General features: G+C 37.7%; 1 protein-coding gene and 1 non-coding gene across 5 annotated transcripts in view; one reads left to right on the plus strand and one right to left on the minus strand.

Moving 5' to 3' along the window:
- The window catches only part of Mpdz (multiple PDZ domain crumbs cell polarity complex component), a 169,295-nt gene that overhangs the window by 120,981 nt on the left and 26,547 nt on the right, over positions 1-21,767 (minus strand). For all 4 annotated transcript variants that reach the window (XM_060365776.1, XM_060365775.1, XM_021642667.2 and 1 more), the window contains exons 2-3: positions 21,564-21,636; positions 18,980-19,146 (exon numbers count right to left, since the gene is read on the minus strand). In XM_060365776.1, the coding sequence (XP_060221759.1) occupies positions 18,980-19,146; positions 21,564-21,579 (183 nt within the window). In that variant the 5' untranslated portion in view covers positions 21,580-21,636. The remainder of the gene's footprint in view (positions 1-18,979; positions 19,147-21,563; positions 21,637-21,767) is intronic.
- On the plus strand, positions 7,125-7,229 carry LOC132646957 (U6 spliceosomal RNA). Its single transcript, XR_009585279.1, has one exon. It is a non-coding gene; the product is annotated as a U6 spliceosomal RNA (small nuclear RNA).

The raw sequence follows: 21,767 nt of genomic DNA on the forward strand, positions 1-21,767 counted from the left end.
CAGAAAGAACACTAACTGGAATAAAAACTCAAGCAAACTTTGTTGGGAAATTTAACTCAGAACTTCAAAGAAGAAACGGGCACACTGACATTCAAAATTCTACATTATGACACATTTCTTGTGGTGATAGAATAGAAAAAAATCCATGTGAGGATGACTGGAATTTTGTTCTCACTAAAGTTGACGTAACTGACATTTATAGATTGAAACCAACAATTTCTGAATACATTGTTTTGAAGACTGTGAGGAATATTTTCTTACAGATTATTAGTAGAACATAAAATAAATCTCAGCAAATCACAAAGAACTAATATTAAACACAGGATATTTTCTGAGCACTGAGTTGAATTAAGTTAGAAGCCAACAAAAGGAAGATTCTGTAGGACACACCATCAGCCTGCTATGCAATATGTTTCTACACAAACCTATGAGGCAAAGAAGAAACAACTCTAAACACTATTTTATGAACATTATTCCAAACTATACAATCTAGTAAAGAAAATCTTAGAATCTTCTTATGGAGTTAAATGGGTATGTTTGGGGAAACTTAGGAGGTAACATGTTAAGCATTTCAATTCTCTATAATGAAACAGTAAAACCCAGAAATATGTTAGACAAAGTAAAAAATAGTAAGAGATGAGAAACGAGAACACAAATCTAATGTAAACATGAAACAAATATCCTTATGCCATAAAAGGTTTTAAACTATCTCTAATGAACAAATATTCCAAAATGTTGGTAAAAATATCAATGAAATTATTCTTCCTCTTCACCAAAAAATAATAGCTCTAAATGCTTTAAGTGAAAAGTTTTTCCTTTTTCTGTTTCTTTGACTAAACTAAATTATGCTCGACTTTGAGGGTATCTCCACTTTGACACCAAAACCTAACAAGAACTTCACTAGAAAGAGATGCTACTGATCAATCTCCTTTAAACAGCGATATAAAAATACCAGGCAAGAGCACTCCCCCACTACATCAAAAGACGATGGCAGAGAACAAGATGACATTCTAGAAGTGCAAACTTGAACTAACTTTTGCATTTATTAACTAACATTAATTCACGATGTTAACAGAACAAGGGAAAAAATTCAACTGATAGAAGGTAGAATAAACACATTCCAGTGTATTCCACAAAATGGACTATGAGCAGGAGCTACATATTCATACAACATGAATGAACTTCAAAGGCACAAAGTTAACATACAGAGGCCAGCCATGAAACATACAGACAACATAGACTGAAAGGTTACATTACAGAAAACTGAAATTCTTCCATAACATAGAAGTCACAATGATTCCTCTGGAGAAAGGGTTTGTCCTAAATGAGAGGGGGTACAAAACACATTGAGGATGCTGTCAACTTCCTGTAAACTGATTCATCTTAACTATATAAATACACAATGCAATTGAAAATATGTATTCAATTTGTTTTAAAAAGATGTAAAAATTTTCTATACTGCTATTTATCAATTTATCAGCATGAAACCTAAGATTGGTGAATAAAATCCAGTGCTTTCCAAAGCACAGCATTAAGGAGCAGTTTCCTTAGAGAACACACATGGTAGTGACAGTTTCTATTGTTCAAGCTACTCCTGCTCCGACTGTAATTATTAATCTACCTACAATATAGGGATTAATAAATAAAATAAAGAGCATGGGAACTGGTTACCTGAAGCTGAGTTGAATGCAGACCTATGATGGATTTCCTCCTTAATGGCTAGGAACTTTTATTTTACACATGTAAATACATAAAAACTTGTACAAATTTTTAAAATAATGTATTTTGATATAAAACATAGTTTTATATTTTTACCCTCAAGCCTTTTGATCCACCTCAACTCTGATACATGAGATTTATTTCCATCTTTTTTTTCCAGTAATGAAACCAATGGCATCCCAAGGTCACTTGAAGAGAACAATGTTAACTACAGTGAATACATAAGCATATGATGCCCTTAATTACAACTCAACTTCATACTTAAAATATATGTGGTTTCATTCAACCATCAGCAACAAATTCTCAACATACTGACAACTTGTATTTTATAATTTCTGGACTGTTAACTGAAAATGAAGTTACTATTATTAGTTCTGTTTTAATGGTTTTCATTATCCTTCCAGAAATACTGTAAAATTATGACTTTTAGATCAAACAATTTCCCTAATAATCCTTTGCAGATTCTTGAAATGTATTTGTGTTCTTACTGTTTTGCTTTCTTTTGAATGTGCAGCGTAACTGTAACAATAAAGTGACCAACACAATTGCACTTCTGTTAGTCACTGTGTTTCTGTCATCTGAATGCTAAGATATATATATATATATATATATATATATATATATATATACACTCTGGTAGATTTCAGAAAATTTCTTATCAAATGTCAGTAGTTTTCCATTTGTTGCTGCTTAACATAAAAACAACTCAGAAGTCAGGCTCCCTACGGACTCTGCCTTACCAGGTGCACCTCTTAGAGAGGCAGGCTTTAAATCTGCACTTTGCCTTTTCTTTTGACAGAGAAAAAAATGTATCTATTTTTTGTGAATTTACAAAAAAAATGTGTAAAACACTCTCTGGAACTGATCCCAAGTATGAAATGCAACGGTGGAGAGAAGCTGAGGCTTTTCAATGAAATATACCACCTGAAATGACAGCAAGGAAAGGAAAAAACATAACAGGACTCTATTTCAAGCCTTGGGCCTTGTGAGGCCTCTCTCCCACACATCTTTCTGAGTGGGGCTGATTACAGCCTATCTTGTTGCATTATTGAATAAACTCTGAACAGAAACTGATGTAAGAACAACAACTTTTTATTTTTAAAATAATTTTAAAGCCAATTAAAGAAATTGAGTTGTGTGTTCAACAGGGAGACATTTGTGGACGAAATGAATTTATGCTTCCATAATTTTATGAAATACAAATGGAATGGGATGTAATTGCATGGGAGGACAACATTGTCACATCTAAGCACAATTTTACATGTTGGCTGAGACCTTCCTTTCATTCATTTAGATACTCAATAAGCATCAAATTATATGATACTGGGCAGTGTAGGGGCCATTCCGCGACAAACTTCTTCCCCAAGTCACTATGTTAAACAGAAGTAAAAATTTATGTTTAAAATTAACTATAAAACTCCTCCAAGCATCTTAGTTCACTCTACTGAGATGGATACCTTTCTCAGCTATGAAGTCTTACAAGCAGAGTAGACAGTGGTCTAGAACCTGTAATTTAGATCCTCAAAGTAGATTCTAACTGCCTTTGACTGACAGACTTAACAAATGAGAGGATTTCATTTGGAAAATAACTCCTTACCCTAAGAGCACAAGGAGTCAGTCTGAGTGCTGAAGACGTGAGCGCTCTGCACCTGCTCCTCTTACGTCTGAGTGTGAACTTAGCGCGGGCTTCTCATAGCACTCCCTGTTCTAGCAAGCACAAATCACGAGCGACGAGACTCAACATGGAAGGCAAAGCACACTTAAAGCCAAGAGAAGGAAACGAACTGAAGAGTATGTAAGACTCTTGACTTTTCCTTTCTGGCATTTAGTAAGTATATACAGATAATCAATCACTAATCTATCCAACTCAACGCTGATTAGCGAGTTAAATGACATCATCAAGTGCAAAACTGCAGACTCGGCATCCATGCAATGTGAATTAATTCAAATGAATGGCCACTTCATTATTATTTTCTAACATTTTAGTTTTCACTCAAAAATGTATTTACAAAGATTTTTATTCATTCCTGAAACTAAAAAATAATATTTATTTATTTAGTTAGTTGCTTGTTTATTTATTAAAATCCAGTCACCAGACACAGGAAACAAAACTGTGCTCAAGCACAATTCAATATATTCCATCTGACTATATAAATTAATATCTGAAGAAAGCCTCTAAAATCATTTTAAAGGACTCTCAAGTGAAAAAATTGGGACTCCCCCCCCCAGTTTCATAACACATGTATAAATAATTTGGTGAGCTTTGTGAAGTTTGAAGAGTCAAATCTGTGTTTAAAACCCTTTTCATTGCTGTTATAAAGGAAACCTGAGATTTACCCTTTAAAGCCATTAAGTTCTGGAGCCTGTGAAATGGCTCATCAGGAAAAGAAGGGCACTTTCCACCAAGTCTAATGACCTAATGACTCTGGGCCCAGAATAAAGAAAAAAAAAAAATCACAAGTTTTTCTCTGATCACCACATTCAAGTTATGGCCTGTGTGTACGCATTTGCACATGCAAACACACATATCCAACCAGTCAATATAATGAAATAATTAATTTCTATAATTAACTGATATTTAAAGGGATCTTTTATCTAGTCCTTTAGATTCTAATTTCAAAAAGAATAATTCTCCTTTGGATTTGCCAGTGTTTCACTTCTGGGCACAGGCCATGCCAGGCTCAGGAACTCCTACATCATGTTCTATTCCCAGTCCTGCCCTCATCCACTTTGATGGTATCTCTACTTCTGTTATTCTTAATGAGTTGTTGTATTGTGATATACAAAAATAAAGATGGCCACAAATACTTTCCGCTCCTCCACCAAGAGTAACAGTCTCCCTCCTCACTCTTTAATCACTTTACAGAGGTTTTTTTGTGGAGTGGTCTTTGTTTCTTTCTTTGTTGCTTGCACTCACTTTGGATTTTGGAATCAGAGTCTCACACTGGAGCCTTGTTGTAAAGCTCAGGCTGTTTGTAAAATCACAGCACGTCTCCAGCCCCAGCCACCCAAATGCAGATAGGAAAGATGGTCCAAAAGTTCCTGATGTAGTGGTAAAAAGTCCTTTTTAAAAATCTTACCTTTGTCAGAGACGGCCTCTGTTCCTATTATTGGGGAACCCTCTTGGACACTGAGCTGCCATGGGCTACTTCTGTGCAGGGGTTCTAGGTTATCTCCATGCATGGTCCTTGTTTGGAGTAACAATCTCAGAAAGACCCCTGGGCCCAAATATTTTGGTTCTGTTGCTCTCCTTGTGGAGCTCCTGCTCCCTCCAGGGCTTTCTATCTCCCCCTTCTTTCATAAGATTCCCTGCACTCTGCCCAAAATTTGGCTATGAATCTCAGCATATGTTTTGATACCCTGCTGGGAAGGGGAAACAGCCTTATCTGTCCAGAGAGGAAGACAAAGAAGCCAGTCCTGATGAGATCAGATAGACTAGGGTCAGATGGAAGAGGAGGAGGACCTCCCCTATCATTAGACTGGGAGAGGGGCATAGGAGAAGAAGGGGGAGAAAGGGTGAGATGGGGAGGGGATGGGGAAGGAGGCTATAGCTGGGATACACAGTGAATGAACTGTAATTAATAAAAATAAAAAAAAAATTAAAAATCTTACCTTTAGTTTGTCTTTTTCTTAGTGAAGGGATCAAGAAAAATTACTACTTTTGAGTTGCAAACTGAAGTTTTAATGTGAAAATCTGAAAATATGACTCAAAATCAAATTATGATTATGTATTCCGAGTATAGAAGAGACAGACACTTCCCTAAAAATGAGCAAAATACAAGTAAAATAGCTGACTATAGTTGTTACCAATAAAGAAATTTGAGATTTCAAGTATAAGTTAAAATTTTAGAGCAAATATCTGCCACCCTGAGCTTGACATCATTCCATATCTAAGAGGTTTGGTTGATATAATCTCAAATGTTATTAGCAAGTACTATTTTTAATTATATAATTAAGTATAAAATTTAATTTGTCAATGTCCACATTTTTCAAGTGGCCAAAGTAGCAAAATTATGCTTAGGTGATAGAAATAAATAAAAAGTAAGACAGACAGCTAGGTTTTATTGCAATGGAGTATGAAATACTCTTGAGGTAAAGGATCTATATTCTACTTAACCATTAGGAAAACAGCACAGCTCTGGCACACTATAAAAGAAGAACAGCAGGGGCTGGTGATATGGCACAGAAGTAAAAGCATTTTGTGCTCTTGTAGGGGACTTGAGTTCAATTCCAAACACCCACAATACAGCTCACATCTGCCTGCAACCCTAGTTCCAGGTGATCCAAGCTCTCTTTTGCCCTTTGTAGGTACTGTATACACATTCACATCCCTACACAAAGACAGAAGTACATAAATAAGAATAATAAATCCTTTAAATACAGGAAGAATGGCTACAATTTTCTAAAGAGCTATTTTCATTTTTCAGTTCATACAACTATGAAAGGCCAATTTTTCCATATACATTAGCTAAAATCATAAATTCAAACAAATTGAAAAAAAGCAGGTAAAAGAGTCCAACTTTCTTCTCTCTAGTATTAGCGTTGAGAAAATGTGCAACACTATAAAACACTCCCTTCATGAATTTTGAACATAAAATGGACTGTCTGTGATTATATGAATTAATAAATATTTAAAGCATTTCTCAACTTTAACTTTAATTATGGTCAATATTTGAGGAAATTTAAAAAACTTTTTGTAGCTCTTTATCAATAGTATTAAAGGTTTCCTTATGTGTGTGCACCAGTCTGTGAAAGAATGTGTACCTTTGTGTGCAGGGCCCTGCAAATTTGGGACAGAGGAAAGAAAAAGGCATCAGATCCATGATAACTGCAGCCACAGGCATTTAAGGATTCAGGGCTTGTCATTCAAGTGCTAAGACACAAACACTCTTAACTGCTGAGCCATCTCTGTAACCCAGCTTTTATTAAATTTTGAAAATGAAAGTCTTATATTTTTGGTTGTAAGCTTAGCCTTTAATGGCTGAGCCAGCTCTCAAACTAAAGTCCAACTGGATCAAAGAGCTCAACATAAAACCAGACACACTAAATCTGTTACAAGAAAAGGTAGGGAAGAACCTTGAACTCATTGGCACAGGAGACAACTTCCTGACCAGAACACCAACAGCACAGACTCTAAAATCAACAATCAATTAAAGGGACCCCATGAAACTGAAAAGCTTCTGTAAAGCAAAGGGCACTGTCATTAGAACAAAATGACAGCCTGCAGACTGGGAAAGGATCTTCACCAACCCTACATCTTGTAGAGGGCTAATATCCAGAATATATGAAGAACTCAAGTAGTTAAACACCAACAATCCAAATAATCCAATAAAAAATGGGATACAGAGCTAAACAGAAAATAATCAACAGAGAAATATCAAAGAGAAACACTTAAAGAAATGTTCATGCTCGCTTTGTAAGCACATATACTAAGATTGGAATGATATGGAGATGAGCATGTCCCCTATACAAGGAAGACACACAAAATTTGTGAAGCGTTACACATTTTTTCTACCACTGGACTGGGGGAGAGGCATAGGAGAAGAAGAGGGAGAGAGGGTGGGATGGGGAGGGGATGGGGGAAGGACTACAGCTAGGATACAAAGTGAATAAAGTGTAATTAATAAAAATAAAATAAAAAATTTTTAAAAGAGAAATGCTCAATGTCCTTAGTCATTAGGAAAATGCACATCAAAACAACCCTGAGATTTAACCTTACACCCATCAAAATTCCTAAGATCAAAAACTCAAATGACAACATATGCCAAAGAGGATGTAGATTAAGGGGAACCCTCCTCCACTGCTGGTAAGAGTGCAAACTTGTACAACCACTTTTGAAATCAATCTGATACAATCTTAGAAAATTAGGAATAAAGCTACCTCAAGATCCAGTTATGCCACTCCTGGGCATATATCTGAAAGATGCTCAACCATACAAGGACATTTGCTCAACTACATTCATAGCAGCCTTATTAGTAATAGCCAGAACATGGAAACAACCTGGATGCCCCTCAACCAAGAAATGGATACAGAAATTATGGTACATTGACACAATAGAATACTACTCAGCAATTAAAAACAAGGAAATCATGAAATTTGCTGGCAAATGGATGGAACTAGAAAAGATCATCTAAAGTGAGGTAACCGAGAAGCAGAAAGACACACATGGTATATACTCACCTATAAGTGGATATTAGACATTTAATATAGGATAAACATATTAAAATCTACGGTCCTAAAGAAGCTAAACAACAAAGGAAGACCCTAGGGAAGGGGCTTAATCCTTATTTAGAAGGGCAAACAGGAGAGATATCAGAAGCAAGGGAAGACAAGGAACAGGACAGGAACCTACCACTGCAGGCCCCTGAAAGACTCTACCCAGAAGGGTGTTGAAGCAGATACTGAGAATAATAGCCAAACTTTGGGCAGAGTGCTGGGAATCTTATGAAAGAAGGGTGAGATAAAAAAGACCTGGAGGAACCAAGGACGATTGATGGAGATAACCTAAAACCCCTGCACAGAGGTAGCCCATGGCAGTTCAGTGTCCAAGTGGGTTCCATAGTAATGGGAACAGGGACTGCCTCTGACATGAACTGATGGCCTGCTCTTTGATCACCTCCCCCTGAGGGGAAAGCAGCCTTACCAGGCCACAGAGGAAGACAATGCAGCTACTCCTGATGACACCTGATAGACTAGGATCAGAAGGAAGGGGAGGAGGACCCTCCCCATCAGTGGACTGGGGGAGGGGCATGGGTGGAGAAGTAGGAGGGAGGGTGGGATTGGGAGGGGAGGAGGGAGGTAGCTACAGAGGGGATACAAAGTGAATAAACTGTAGTTAATAAAAATAAAAATTAAAAAAATACCTGGAGGGGACAGGAGCTCCACAAGGAGACCAACAAGAGTCAAAAAATCTGGGCCTAGGGGGTCCTGCAGAGACTGATGAATCAACCAAGGACCATGGAGAGAACCTAGACCTCCTGCTCAAATGTAACCCATGGGCAGTTCAGTCTCCACGGGGGGTACCTAGTAAGGGGAGCAGGGGCAGCATAAACTCTGGCATAAACTCAGTTGCCTGCTCTTTGATCACTTCCCCCTAGTGGGGAAGCCTTGCCAGGCCACAGAGGAAGACAATGCAGACAGTCCTGATGGGACCTGATAGGCTAGGGTCAGATTAGTAGGGGAGGAGGACCTCCCCTATCAGTGGACTAGGAGAGGAGAATGGGGGCGGGGGGAGTGGGAAGGAGGGTGAGACCTGGAGATCAGGAAAGGGGCTACAGCCAGGATACAAAGTGAGTAAATTGTAAATAATAACAATAATAAATGACATTAGCCAAAAAAGTAAGTCATCATGAAATCAAAATGTTTGAAAACTGTTGCCTTAGAATATTACATTTCAGTATGAAAGGTTGCTAATAAAAAAGAAGGCTAATGTTTACTGAGTGCTGTTAAAGTACTGGGCTTACCCTTTGGGCCTTTCATTTCATTTTGGTCCCATTATTTAAGTAAAGAGAGAGAAGGGCTCAGATAAGTATAGAGGTGGCTGTAGTAGTGATGATGGTGGTGATAGTGGCTGAAGTGGAGGTGCCATCAAAGCCAGTTTGTGTATGTGTGTGTATCATAGGATTAAAGTCTTACTATCCCTTACTTAAACCTATCAGTAACAACACGTATCTCATTCTGTTTCTCTCTAATGCAAAATCACATCACAACAATCTGAGAATAAGAAATCCTAAAATGCCCCCAAGTCATGCTCAATAATTATGCAGTCAATAAAATACGAACAGTGATATGAACAGTTAGGACTGGGGTCCTGGCTTCAGCCTGCTGGCCCAGAAGCCAGGCCTGCTGTGTAAGCTTACTGTACTTCCACATCCTCCTCAGAACATGAGCAACATCCTCTCTTCTACTTTCTAACAATGGTGTGATGATGACACAGAACTGGGCCTAGAGTAAGTCCTAGCACAGAAAATGTCTCTAACAGTTAATTGTGATGCCAGTGGTGATGAAACAATGATAGATAGTTCTTCAATGACGTTTCTACTCAAAGAAAGTACAGGATCTCCAAGGGTACACTGGTTACTCGTCTTTCTTTATTAAAAATTCATCTCTTGGAAAGGAATCATACATAGTTAACACACACGCTTCTGAATGTTTAAAAGTATTTAAAAGTTAATTAAGCATCCATCTTTGAGTTTAAGTATATACACGAGGCACAAAGTATTCAAAGAGAAACAAGGCACAGAGCATGAACTTCCAGCCAGCCTCAACTCTGACTAACAGAGCTCCTCCTGGCGCCTGCTAGCACCAACTCAAGTATCACAGCTCCCAGTGGCCTGTGCGCGTGCTTATGCATATCTCAGGACAGCATTTATTCACTTCAATCTCAAGACCTGTGTTTTCTCAGGCGAACTTACAAGGGGAAAAATTCGAGGAATGTAGCTTGACAGAAAATATTACCATCAAAGTGTGATGAAATTTTCTACATCAAGGCAACACAAGATGAAGGGAATTGATCCACTGCCATACCAAGACAAACAGGAGTTTAGATAAGACATTAGGGTTTTACGGTGATTTTTTTCCATCATTCTCACATATCCAGAAGACAAATGACACTGTTACCTGCTCACAATATGCTTAGCAAAAGAAGACAAAATAACACTGTGGACATAGTACAGCTGGGAGTACAGAGCCATAGGGAAATCAACAGCATTCTGCCTCACTATCCCTCTGTCCCAGAATTATCTTAACAAAGTTCATTTAACTGATTGGAAGCGTGACTTAAATGTTGAAAAGAATTTCATAGTAAAGCAAAGGACACTGTCCTCAGAACAAAACGACAGCCTACAGATTGCGAAAGGATCTTCACCAACCCTGTATCTTACAGAGGGCTAATATCCAGTATATATAAAGAACTAAAGAAGTTAAACAGCAAAAAATCAAGTAATCCAATTAAAAAATGGGGTACAGAGCTAAAGAGAGAATTCTCTGCAGAGGAATATCGAATGGCAGAGAAACACTTAAAGAAATGCTCAACTTCATTAGCCATCAGGGAAATGCAAATCGAAACGACCCTAAGATTTCACCTTACACCCATCAGAATGGCTAAGATAAAAAACTCAAGAGACAACACAAGCTGGAGAGGTTGTGGAGAAAGAGGAACGCTCCTCCACTGCTGGTGAGAATGTAAACTTGTACAACCACTCTGGAAATCAATCTGGCGCTTTCTCAGACAACTAGGAATAGTGCTTCCTCAAGATCCAGCTATACCATTCCTAGGCATATATCCAAAAGATTCTCAAGCATACAATAAAGACATTTGCTCAGCCATGTTTGTAGCAGCTTTATTTGTAATCACCAGAAGCTGGAAACAGCCCAGATGCCCCTCAGTGGAGGAAGGAATGCACAAATTGTGGTATATCTACAAAATGCAATATTACTCAGCAATAAAAAACAAGGAAATCATGAAATTTGCAGGTAAATAGTGGGATCTGGAAAAGATCATCCTGAGTGAGCTATCCCAGCAGCAGAGGGATGCACACGGTATATACTCGCTCATATAGACATATAATATAGGATAAACCTACTAAAATCTGTACACCTAAAGAAACTAATCAGGAGGGAGGACTCTGACTAAAATGCTCAATTCCTATACAGAAAGGCAAAAAGGCTGGAAGTGGGAAACAGTAAAATCTGGAGAGGACAGAAACTCCACAAGGAGAGCAACAGAACCAAAAAATCTGAGCACAGGGGTCTTTCCTGAGACTGATATTCCAAACAAGACCATACATGGAGATAATTTAAGACCCTTGCACAGAAGTAGCCCATGGCAGTTCAGTATCCAAGTGGGTTCCATTGTAATAGGAACAGGGACTGTCTCTGACATGAACTGATTGGCCTGCTCTTTAATTACCTCTCCCTGAGGGGGAAGCAGCATTATCAGGCCACAGAAGGAGACAATGCAGCCACTCCTGATGAGACCTAATTGACTAGGATCAGAAGGAAGGAAAAGAAGCCCTCCCTTATCAGTGGACTTGGGGAGGGGCATGTGTGCAGAGGGTGGAGGAAGGGAGGGATTGGGAGAGAACCACAGGGGGGATACAAAGTGAATAAAGTTTAATTAATAAAGAAAAAAGAAAAGAAAAACATCACCCAATAGCATCTTTTAGATCACAAAAGTCAAATTAAGTAGAAAATGCTCAAGCACCAGGCTAATGAGATGCTCCTGTGGGTAAAGATGTTTGCTGTACAAACCCAGCAACCTGAGTTTGATGCCCAGAACCAAACAACAGCAGCAGAGATATAACACACACCGTTATATGACGTGTGTGTATTCTTCAGGGTTAGCAAGATAGTTAAGACATTAACTCTCACATCTGGTAACATGAGTTAAATACTCAAAAACCACATAAATATGGAAAGAGAGAGATGACTTCACAAAGCTACCTTTCTCACCTCTTCACATATGCCATGGCAAGTACACATACCTGCTCTCATCCCAGACTAAAAAAAATTTAAATGCTCAAGTACCAAAATTTCTCATTTCTCTTTTGATTAAAAAAAAACAATGTATATGTTTGTCTGTGTGGATTTGATATGTATACATGACTGTCCATCTTCATCTCTCAGCTTATTTGAGGCAGTCTTATATTGTTTGCCACTGTGAATGCAACTGGCTCATATGCTTCAGGGGCTTCTCCTGTCTCCTCCTTCTACTTCCTCAGAAATGCTGAGATTAGAGACATACTGCATCTAGTTAGTATGAAGGTTACGGGGATCCAAACTCAGGTCCTCACAGTTGAGAATCCAGTGATTTGTTCCTTGAGTCATCTCCCAGAATCCTCATTCACTGGTCTAATGTGTAAAAAGTTATCAGGGCTGATGATGGTGCAACTCAAAGGCACCATGTCTCCACATCTGGACATGAACTTGATCCCTCAGTCTTACAGGTATCTACGCAGACTAGCTCCTCAGGGATGACTGTGTTCATGCCAAACAATCAAAAGTGACTCTATGAAGTGCACTTGCAGCATTTGCCTTTATCTCTGCAGTGTGACTGCATATGTTCTTCATCAGAAAGGCCACCACTACATTAAGACAGGTTGCTGCACTCCTGGCATCAGGAATATGAAAAATAGTATTCCTCTGAAGAACATTCATGTATTCAAAATTATATTCAAAGTTGTTATCTATCAAAATGTTACTGAAACATCTTACCTTAATTTTGTTATGGCTAATAACACAAAACAACAACAACAACAAAAACTGTGGCGATTTCTGCTGGAGCATTTAGGGCAGCACTTCTCAACCTGTGAGTCATAACCCCACAAAGACCATCAGAAAACACAAATATTTAGACTGTGATTCATAATAGTAGCAAAAGAAGAGTTACGAAGTAGCAATGGAATATCTTTATGGTTGGGAATCACCACAGCACAAGGAACTGTATAAAAGGGTCACAGCATTAGGAAGGGTGAGAAACACTGGTTTGGCGTCTTTCATGTAATCATATCTGTTAATAAGGAAGCTTTAATGTATTACCTTTTTTAAATTTTTTCTTTATTTCAGTTATTTACTTTATATCCCAATGGTAACCCTCCCTCTTCTCCTCCCAATTCCCTCTTCCCCTTCCTCCCCTCTTCCTCTATCCCTTTCCCCTGAGAGGAGGCTGGCTCCCCTCCCCCTGTATCAACCCTCCCCAGCACATCAATTCAAATCAGGACTGAGTATATCCTCATCCACTGAGCCCAGACAAGGCAGTCTTTTTATTTGTATCCCTTCCCCCATCTTTTCCTTCACTTCTTATGCTCTAGCTCAGACTTCAAGTGCTATGCTGAACAGGAAGTAGAAGAGTAGATACCCTTGTCCTAGTCTTCATTTTGAGTTTTTCTCCTTTTGAGATGATGCTGACTATATGCTTGCTATAAATAGGCTTTATTATGCTGAGATATGTCTCCAGTATCACTATTCTTTTCAGTACTTTTATCATTTAGGAACACTGGTAAATACGTGTACACATAGCAACTCTGTTCCAAGGTTTCTCAATCAGAAGACTAGTAAACAAACCAAATCCAAGTTGGAGGAAGGCAAGCATGTGCTAGACACTGATGGACATGTGACAATTTCCCCAAGCTCTACCCATCACACAGCAATGGCAGCTCTGCTATCACCAACTAGGACAAGCAAAACTGATTGCAGACAGTACTCTCATTTGAAAAGCACTCTGTACAAACATAATTATTCTTCCTTCCACCTGACACTATTCCCTCACCTCTGCCGAAAAATACCCATTTTTCATCATCAATTTTAAATATTGTGCCTTGTAGTTGGGACCAGTCCTTAAGTCAAAGCTAAGTAATTCTTTCCATTGCAGCACTTATCATCTTGTTTTCCTGTGTTCTGTTTTCTCCCTGAAATAATAAGACATACTCACTTGGTTTTCATTGATTATACATGTTCAGCAACAAAAGATTTATAAACACCTATAAATGATCCATAAAACTGTTAGTGTGCTAAGTAACTTTCATTGCCATGAAAAATTTTAATTCAATGAATGTCTCACAATAAGAAATTTATAACCCCCAGTTCTTTTGTCATTTGGTTTGGTTTTGCCCCAATATTCAGAAACCAAAATTAAATAATATGAATTTCATAAATCAAGGTCCTTAGGTATCCAGAGATCTACTTCTGTAGTATTTTGACTGTGTTTGTATTTGTGTTCACTTTTGTTCATTATTCAAGTTGTTTGTCATCAGGAGTTGTTTTGAATGTAACCAGGTAAAACTTATAAAATACAGAATTATGCAAAAAAGAGAAGCATACAGAAGGTACTTCAAAAATAAGTTGTTTTTTTAATGATCTAAGTATTCTAACTGCCAACTCTAATAATATGTAAAACCTAGCATCATTTCAGTTATTTCAAAATATTATAAATTTTCAAAATGAAGTCTAGCTTTTATGTAAGTGTGTATATATGTATATATATATACATATATATTATAAATTATACTTCCAAATAAAGTGTGTACACACCAGCATGTTTTTTGAGGAGGATGGCGGATGAACTAAGAACCTGGGAACATTAATCAAACCACAATACAGCAGGATACCATTTGCCACAGATGCTGGAGTTTCTTAACAAGCAGACCCTGATATTCCTGGTTCAAGGCACATTTCCTAGGGAAGCATCTTTGGTAACCTGTGCTAGCCATTTATTTTCTCTGATCTTAGAATTAGTCTCTGTTGCCACGATTTAAAAATAATCTTTCCAATATCAATTTCTAAATCTTGGTTGTAAATTTCTATATAAAATTAATAATTGTAATCCACATTGTTCCTACAAGCAACATAGGGGACTGATTTAGTGCCTGTGGTCATTCATAAAGCAATTATTTAACCAGGAAAGCACCATCCACATCTATACTGGACTGGGGCAACTTCACCGATTAAATATGCAAATCCGATATGCTCAAGGCTGACAAGTTTCTATTATTAAACTGCTAACGTGTTTATTTCTCCCACAATAGCTAGATTTTTGTCATGAATACGCATTAAGCCACGTAGTTAATAGCTGTGATGACTAGGTGACAGTGAGGACACTACTCGAGAACCTGCATTTGACAGATCATTGACACACAGTCGCAGCTCCTTTTCACTTAATCGGGAATAGTGCAATAGGAAATGAGCTGGAACGATTAGAGATTATTCAGGTCTAATAGCATACATCCTTTTAGCTGGCGTTAGAACAATACACAATGTGGCGGAGTTAAACAGAGGCATCAATTACACTCTCAGAGCTGCTAATATTTTTGACAATATTTAAATAGCACATCCCTTCAGGGCACGGCTCTTTTGCCCTCTCAGTTACACACCTGTCAAGTGTTTAATTTGCCAAATGGAAATAGTTTGATTTCTAAGGGCAGTCTTAATACTGGAGAAGCAAATTGGAAAAAATTAAACATTATTGAATAGAAGTAATGAGAAGGATGGGAGGGGAAAAATTGCAGGTTTAATTCAACAAGGCATGTCAGCATCTGTCATTAATGCAACAATATGATCATGTTCTTTAGCATGCTGTATACACCTCGAGCTTACCAATTATTCACTTCCTCTGCTTCTCTAACAGACAGAGAATGATGCTGGGCATGGTGGAGGAAAGGTTGAAGATAGTTAAAAAAAAAGGTGGAAGCTGTAATCTCCACCTGCTGTGCACATAAAATTGTATGTCAAAACTATAATATAGGTATAAGCTAACTAATTAGGACTAGCAATGTGTAATTTAGATAGATACTGGATTAAGAGCATGAAACAAATTTTATTCTTTATATAAGTTATTAAACTATAAACATTAATAAATTAACATTTTAAAGCTAACATGATAAAGTCTAGAAAATAATATGAAATAAAATTTGAAACTTTACTAGACTCATAAAAGAAATAAAATTGGTTAGTAAAAGGAATTGGTAAAGAGTGGCATCCACCTATATTAGATTAGAGAAACTTCACAGAATACACATGCAAATGCAAAATTTCAGTGTCCTGGGAAAAGACATTAGCCTTTGAGAGATGCATAGATGTCAAGATTATCATTGAAAGAAACAAGAAATAAAAGCTCTAAAACAGGCTGCAGATCCCAAAGGCAGTAAAGAAACCAACACCTACTTGTAGCTCTGCCTTATCACCTACCTTCTTGTACCACTGTAACAAACAGGGCAGAGCTGCACATACTCTTCCATTTCTACTTTTGTTTTCCTTTTTAATTTATTTAATGTTTTTTATTTTATGTGCATTAGTATGAAGGTGTCAGATACCTTGGAATTGGCATTACAGACAGTTGTGAGCTGCCATGTGGTTGCTGGGAATTGAACCTGGGTCCTTCAGAAGAACAGACACCGCTCTTAACCACTGAGCCATCTCTCCAGCCCCTACTTCTGTTTTCTATAGGTCAAATATCCAAGCAGACTAAAATCCAAAGATATTTAAGACATGGCAGCAGAATTCGAGGGCCTCACAAATCATCAACATATATTCTAAGAATTTAATGATAGAGTCCAGCTGCTGCTCAGAACACAATATTATGTAACAGCTTCCGCCTTTCACAGATAACAACCTACCCACACTGTCTCTGAGTCCCTGGTTAATCGACTTCCTGGTGCCAGGAGTTTCCCATCAAGAGGGAAGTTTCTATCAACTGAGGCATTGGTGACACACATCCTGCTTCTACCCCCTAGCCTGCCTCCTGCCTGGGAATTCAACAGCCTGACTGCAGACTTGTACTATGAACCATTCCCTATCATCATAAAGGTCATAGAAGGCCCATGTATATCCTAATTTCCTCTCCTCAGAGTCCCCTTCATGCTATCTATTTCTCTTGCTGAAGCCTGGACTCGTCTCAGAGCTCTGGCCATGCATGTCTGCTGATCTACCTATGGAGTTAAATAAATCTTAGACCTTCGTGGTACACTATCTTTCTCAGTGTCCTCTGCAGTATCAGAGACATTCCTGTATCAGTAATAAAAATCAAAGCAGGCTACACTTTATGAAGTTCCCTACAACACTCAATAAATTTCCCAGAAGGCTTCATGTGAATCATGTAGGTCCACACAGCCTAGAGCTACATCCTATTTCCACTCCACTAGGAAACAACAGAACCAGTGCAACCTGTAGGCCCATCTGTGTTCTTTCATCAGACACAGTGAACAAACATCTTCCCTGCAGAATGCTGGCTAACAAGGAAAGATCCAGCTACTAGGCTTGACTAACCAGTGTATTTTTACATACCTGGTATACAACTTCATCTTCCCCTCATTACAACTACATGTTCGCACGATACACTACAGAGACTTCTGCTCGATTTCTTACACTCTTGAAAAACAAACAAACAAACATAATTTCCCATGCCACGTTTATGCTTATATTCTAGAAACTGACTTCTCCAAAACGTTATCAGTCCATCAACATTGAAAACCAATCTTTCCAATAATTTACCAAGAAGAGAAACACATACACTCAACAAAATCTTTTTAAATTTACAACTATGACTTTTTAAATCATTAATCTGAAACTTAGTAAAGAAAAATAGTTTGTGGGAGTGTATCTGTGTGTCTGCATGTCCCTGTGTGCAGGTATATATGCTTGTAGGATCCATTTGTTTCTCTCTCCTTAGCACCACTATGCCCAGCTTGTATTTGTTGTTGTGTTTTCATTTGTTTGTTTGTTAACAGAGGGTTCTGGGGATGAAAAACACTGTTGACTGAGTTATTTCCTCAGCCCAAAAGAAAAATATTTCTGAAGATTCTTCTTCTCACTTCTGGGGAATTACAAAAGTGCATAGGAATCTGGGTTAAGGTTGGAAGACAGTAGGCATTCTCCTCTGTCTTTCTGTTGGCATCTGGAACATTCATCCCATTAGAACTGCTCATTCACTGAATTATGAAAGTAGTTTTCAAGTTTTATTTTTACCCTTTTAATGCAGAATATCTGCTAGCAAGTCATCCATAATCATTAAATTAATTCTAAAAACATGAGAACATAATTAAACTGACTTCGAACCTTGAGAGGATAAGAACTGTTTTAAAAATATTTTTAAATCCTGCTAAATGGTGATTAAATTAAGTAAGTTCAAAGAACATTTGACTTCGGTTTTTATTCTGTCATGTGATATGCTTTCAGTTTTAATATAAATGTTCAAACTTTTTAATGTTCGTAATTTTTACAGGGAATAAAACATGGTGTTACATTTAGAAATCCTAATGTTTATCACCATCTGATGCTGTCATGGAAGCGAGTGCTACTTGCACAGTCTTAAGAAGTGAGAATTACAGTTCCTTTGACTGATGACAATGTAATTATCCTTTCACTGTCAAAACAGAGGTGACTTCCCTTCCTCGCACACATGATTAAACATACAAATTCATGCTACACGCTGAATGTCTGAATCTGAATGAGCAAGATACAGGAACAACACGGCTTAGTGATGATCAAAACCAAGTGTGCAGCCGCTCAGTGCAAACATTTTCATCAGCCTTCCTCCTGTAGAAGCTCGTGTCTAAGCATCCACACGAGCTTTCAACATAATGTCATATCATCTGCAACAACGGGTACAGAAATAACCAGCAGGGAAAAGCCACAGAGCACAAATGTCTGTGGGTAGTGTAAATGACTTTATTAATGCATACAAAAGCCAGCCTTTGGAAAAGTACAAGCCTCTTTGCACAAGATCTTTGGGACACTCCCAGGGCCACCTTAGGTGATGACATCCTACCTGGTCTTTCAGCTGTTGCAGGGAAGTCTGAAGGTTCAGAATCTGACTGAAGAGTGGACTCTGCAGGACAGACTTGAGGAGGCTCAGTTTGTCTTCATTCGCTACATCCCCACGTTCCTTCAGCTTGCTTTGCAAGCGCTCTGCTGCCTGCAGGGCACGGTTTTTATCTATTCCAAAAAGAAGCATCAGTCAATAACAGGAGTCAAAAAACTAGTCAACTCTATGATGACTCTGTGCCTTTAGAAATCCTAAAACAATCTCCCAAGTGCACAGTATTGTCATATTTGAACTGTGTGCAAAGCTATACAAGTGTACATATTTTTAAGTCCGTGTAAGCACACTTAATAATTTAAAGATTTTTTTCTCAAAATTGAATAGTGTTATTTGCATATTCTTCAAAACAACCCTGCTACTTATTGACATTTAGTACCTAAAGGGAGACTACAACCTCTCCTATAAGTCTCCTATAGTCGAGTTCATTTAAAAGCAGGAGCAGTGTTTAGTACATACTTAGGCAAACAGTTGTAAAGTCACAGAAACTGATGCAAATGATGTGTAACTGAATTCAGTGTCAGATGTTTTAACCTTAAAAATCTGATCTCTTCTTTTTAAAAAAGATAAATAAAACATGTTTACACATAAGAAAAAAAGGGATAATTAACTCATTAATAAGTGGATGTGGATGAGACTGATGAATCACATCCAAAATACAAGAGGCCTATAGAATCTGAAGCACTAACCCAAGGACAATGCATGGTCTGGACCTAGGTCCTCTGCATATAAGTAGCTGATGGGGATCTTAGGGTTCATGTGGGCCAACTTGGTTAGGGGAGGGGGGATATCTCTGACATGAACTATGTTCCCTGCTTTTTAATCATTTCTCCCTGATGAGACTGCCCTACCAGACTACAGGGGTGGAAGATGAACTCAATCCTCATGTGAACAGCTAAGCTGGAGTGTGTGGGTAGGGAGGGGTCCCCTTCTGAGGATAGGGGAGGCGGGATGTGGGAGGGAGGATGGGACTAGGAGGAAAAAAGGGAAGGACTATGGTCCAGATGTAAATTTAATTAATTAATAAAAAATGAAAAATAAAGTATTCTATACTTAGTAACTTAGCAATATTAAATAATAAATATTTCAAAAATATTATTTCAGCCCTTGGAATATTTTCCCCTAAAATTAAATAGCATATTTATAAAGTTACAAACCAAAATAATTCAAATAATTATTAAAACATTTTGAATCAGGTACCTTATGAAAGTGAGAATTTTAGTATGCCCTTATAGTTCTAGAAACTTACATATAGCTTCTACCAGTGAATTTCAGCATATTCCTACATTATACAAGCATAGGTTCTTAAACTTTGTACTTCAAATTTGTTTTTTTTTTTCAAATGGAGATTGTTCAAATATGTCCTAATACAGTCATGAGAGCATGTACATCTATTGCCAACCACAGTAATCAGAAAAATGGGATCGTAACAAGGGACAGTGCTTATAGAACCATATCTGGCATGCCACAAACACTCGCAATCAAATATAAAGTCATGTTGATCATGAGAACATAAACACAAATAAGCTGAAATAAACAGTATTCTTCCTGAAGAAACTCTAATCAAAGAATGATAAAGATACGCATGAAAATTTTGTTTGTTCTGTGTCAAATTTTCCATGGTAAGTCAGAACGCAAATCTATCACTAATGTGCACATCAAATCTTAGAAGATATGCTGCTTAGTAACAGAATAAAATCCAGAAAGCAACGGTTCAGTGAGAGCCAGACTCTCCCTTTTCTTCTCCTACACTGTTCTAACCACCTATGATTCAATGAGGACTGAATTATAGAAAATCTATCCACACAGAATTTTCTGATTAGAGTAGGAATGGATCCGTATTTAAAATATCACAACAGCTCTCTTTCCTTTTATTGTCCCAATCCCTCAAAAGGGGCAACTGTGGAGGTGTCATCCACATGCAAGAGTGAACTGCATGTCCCCTTCAGTATGCAGGCTTCCAAGAGCTACCTCCCAAAGGCACAGTGCTGACATGTTGCAATCTGCAGTGTCACCACACCTGCCAGCCAATTGTCTCTAACACTGCAGTGCAGTGTGGGAAAGACTGTAACACAGAACCAGGGGAAAGCTGATCGCTCAACCAAAATTATGTCTTGCAGAAATTAAACAATTTTAGTAAATGAAATTGGAGAGATGATTACTGTCCTATCAGGCAGCTCTTTACGTATACAAACACAAGTGAGAATCACAATCCTGTTTGAGAATTAACTTATGTTCAGCTTTTCAGTGAAACCCAAAAGCCATAATTGGGTTCATAAAATAGAGCAAAACTTCTATTAACTTATTAAAACTCATAATATGCAGACTCTCATGTTTACTTATTATGAATTATTTGGTTTATACATCCATGTGGATAAAATTGCACATATACAGAAATCCACCACCTGGTTCAACGATCCTGGATAAAGAAATGTAAATCTAAGTTACTGTAACTATGTAGAAGATGACATCCTGAAAAGCAGTAAAAGCATGTTCATTTCTGACAAAAACTGGGAGAAAAGAAAACTCTTACCTATGGTTTCCAACATCTTTTTCAAAGTTCAGTGTTCTCTATAATGATACAAACCACCAGCTAAAATGAAACTCTGAGGAGAAAAGAAATAAAATGGAGTCATTATATTTTAATAGAAACTAAAGACTAAACAGTGCTTACTGTTATTATAATTCTTTTATTAAAACTGTATTGACAAGTGCAACAGTTTGCATCATATGCAGC

The sequence above is a fragment of the Meriones unguiculatus genome, chromosome 12 (assembly GCF_030254825.1).
Source record: "Meriones unguiculatus strain TT.TT164.6M chromosome 12, Bangor_MerUng_6.1, whole genome shotgun sequence".
NCBI classification, from domain to species: domain Eukaryota; kingdom Metazoa; phylum Chordata; class Mammalia; order Rodentia; family Muridae; genus Meriones; species Meriones unguiculatus.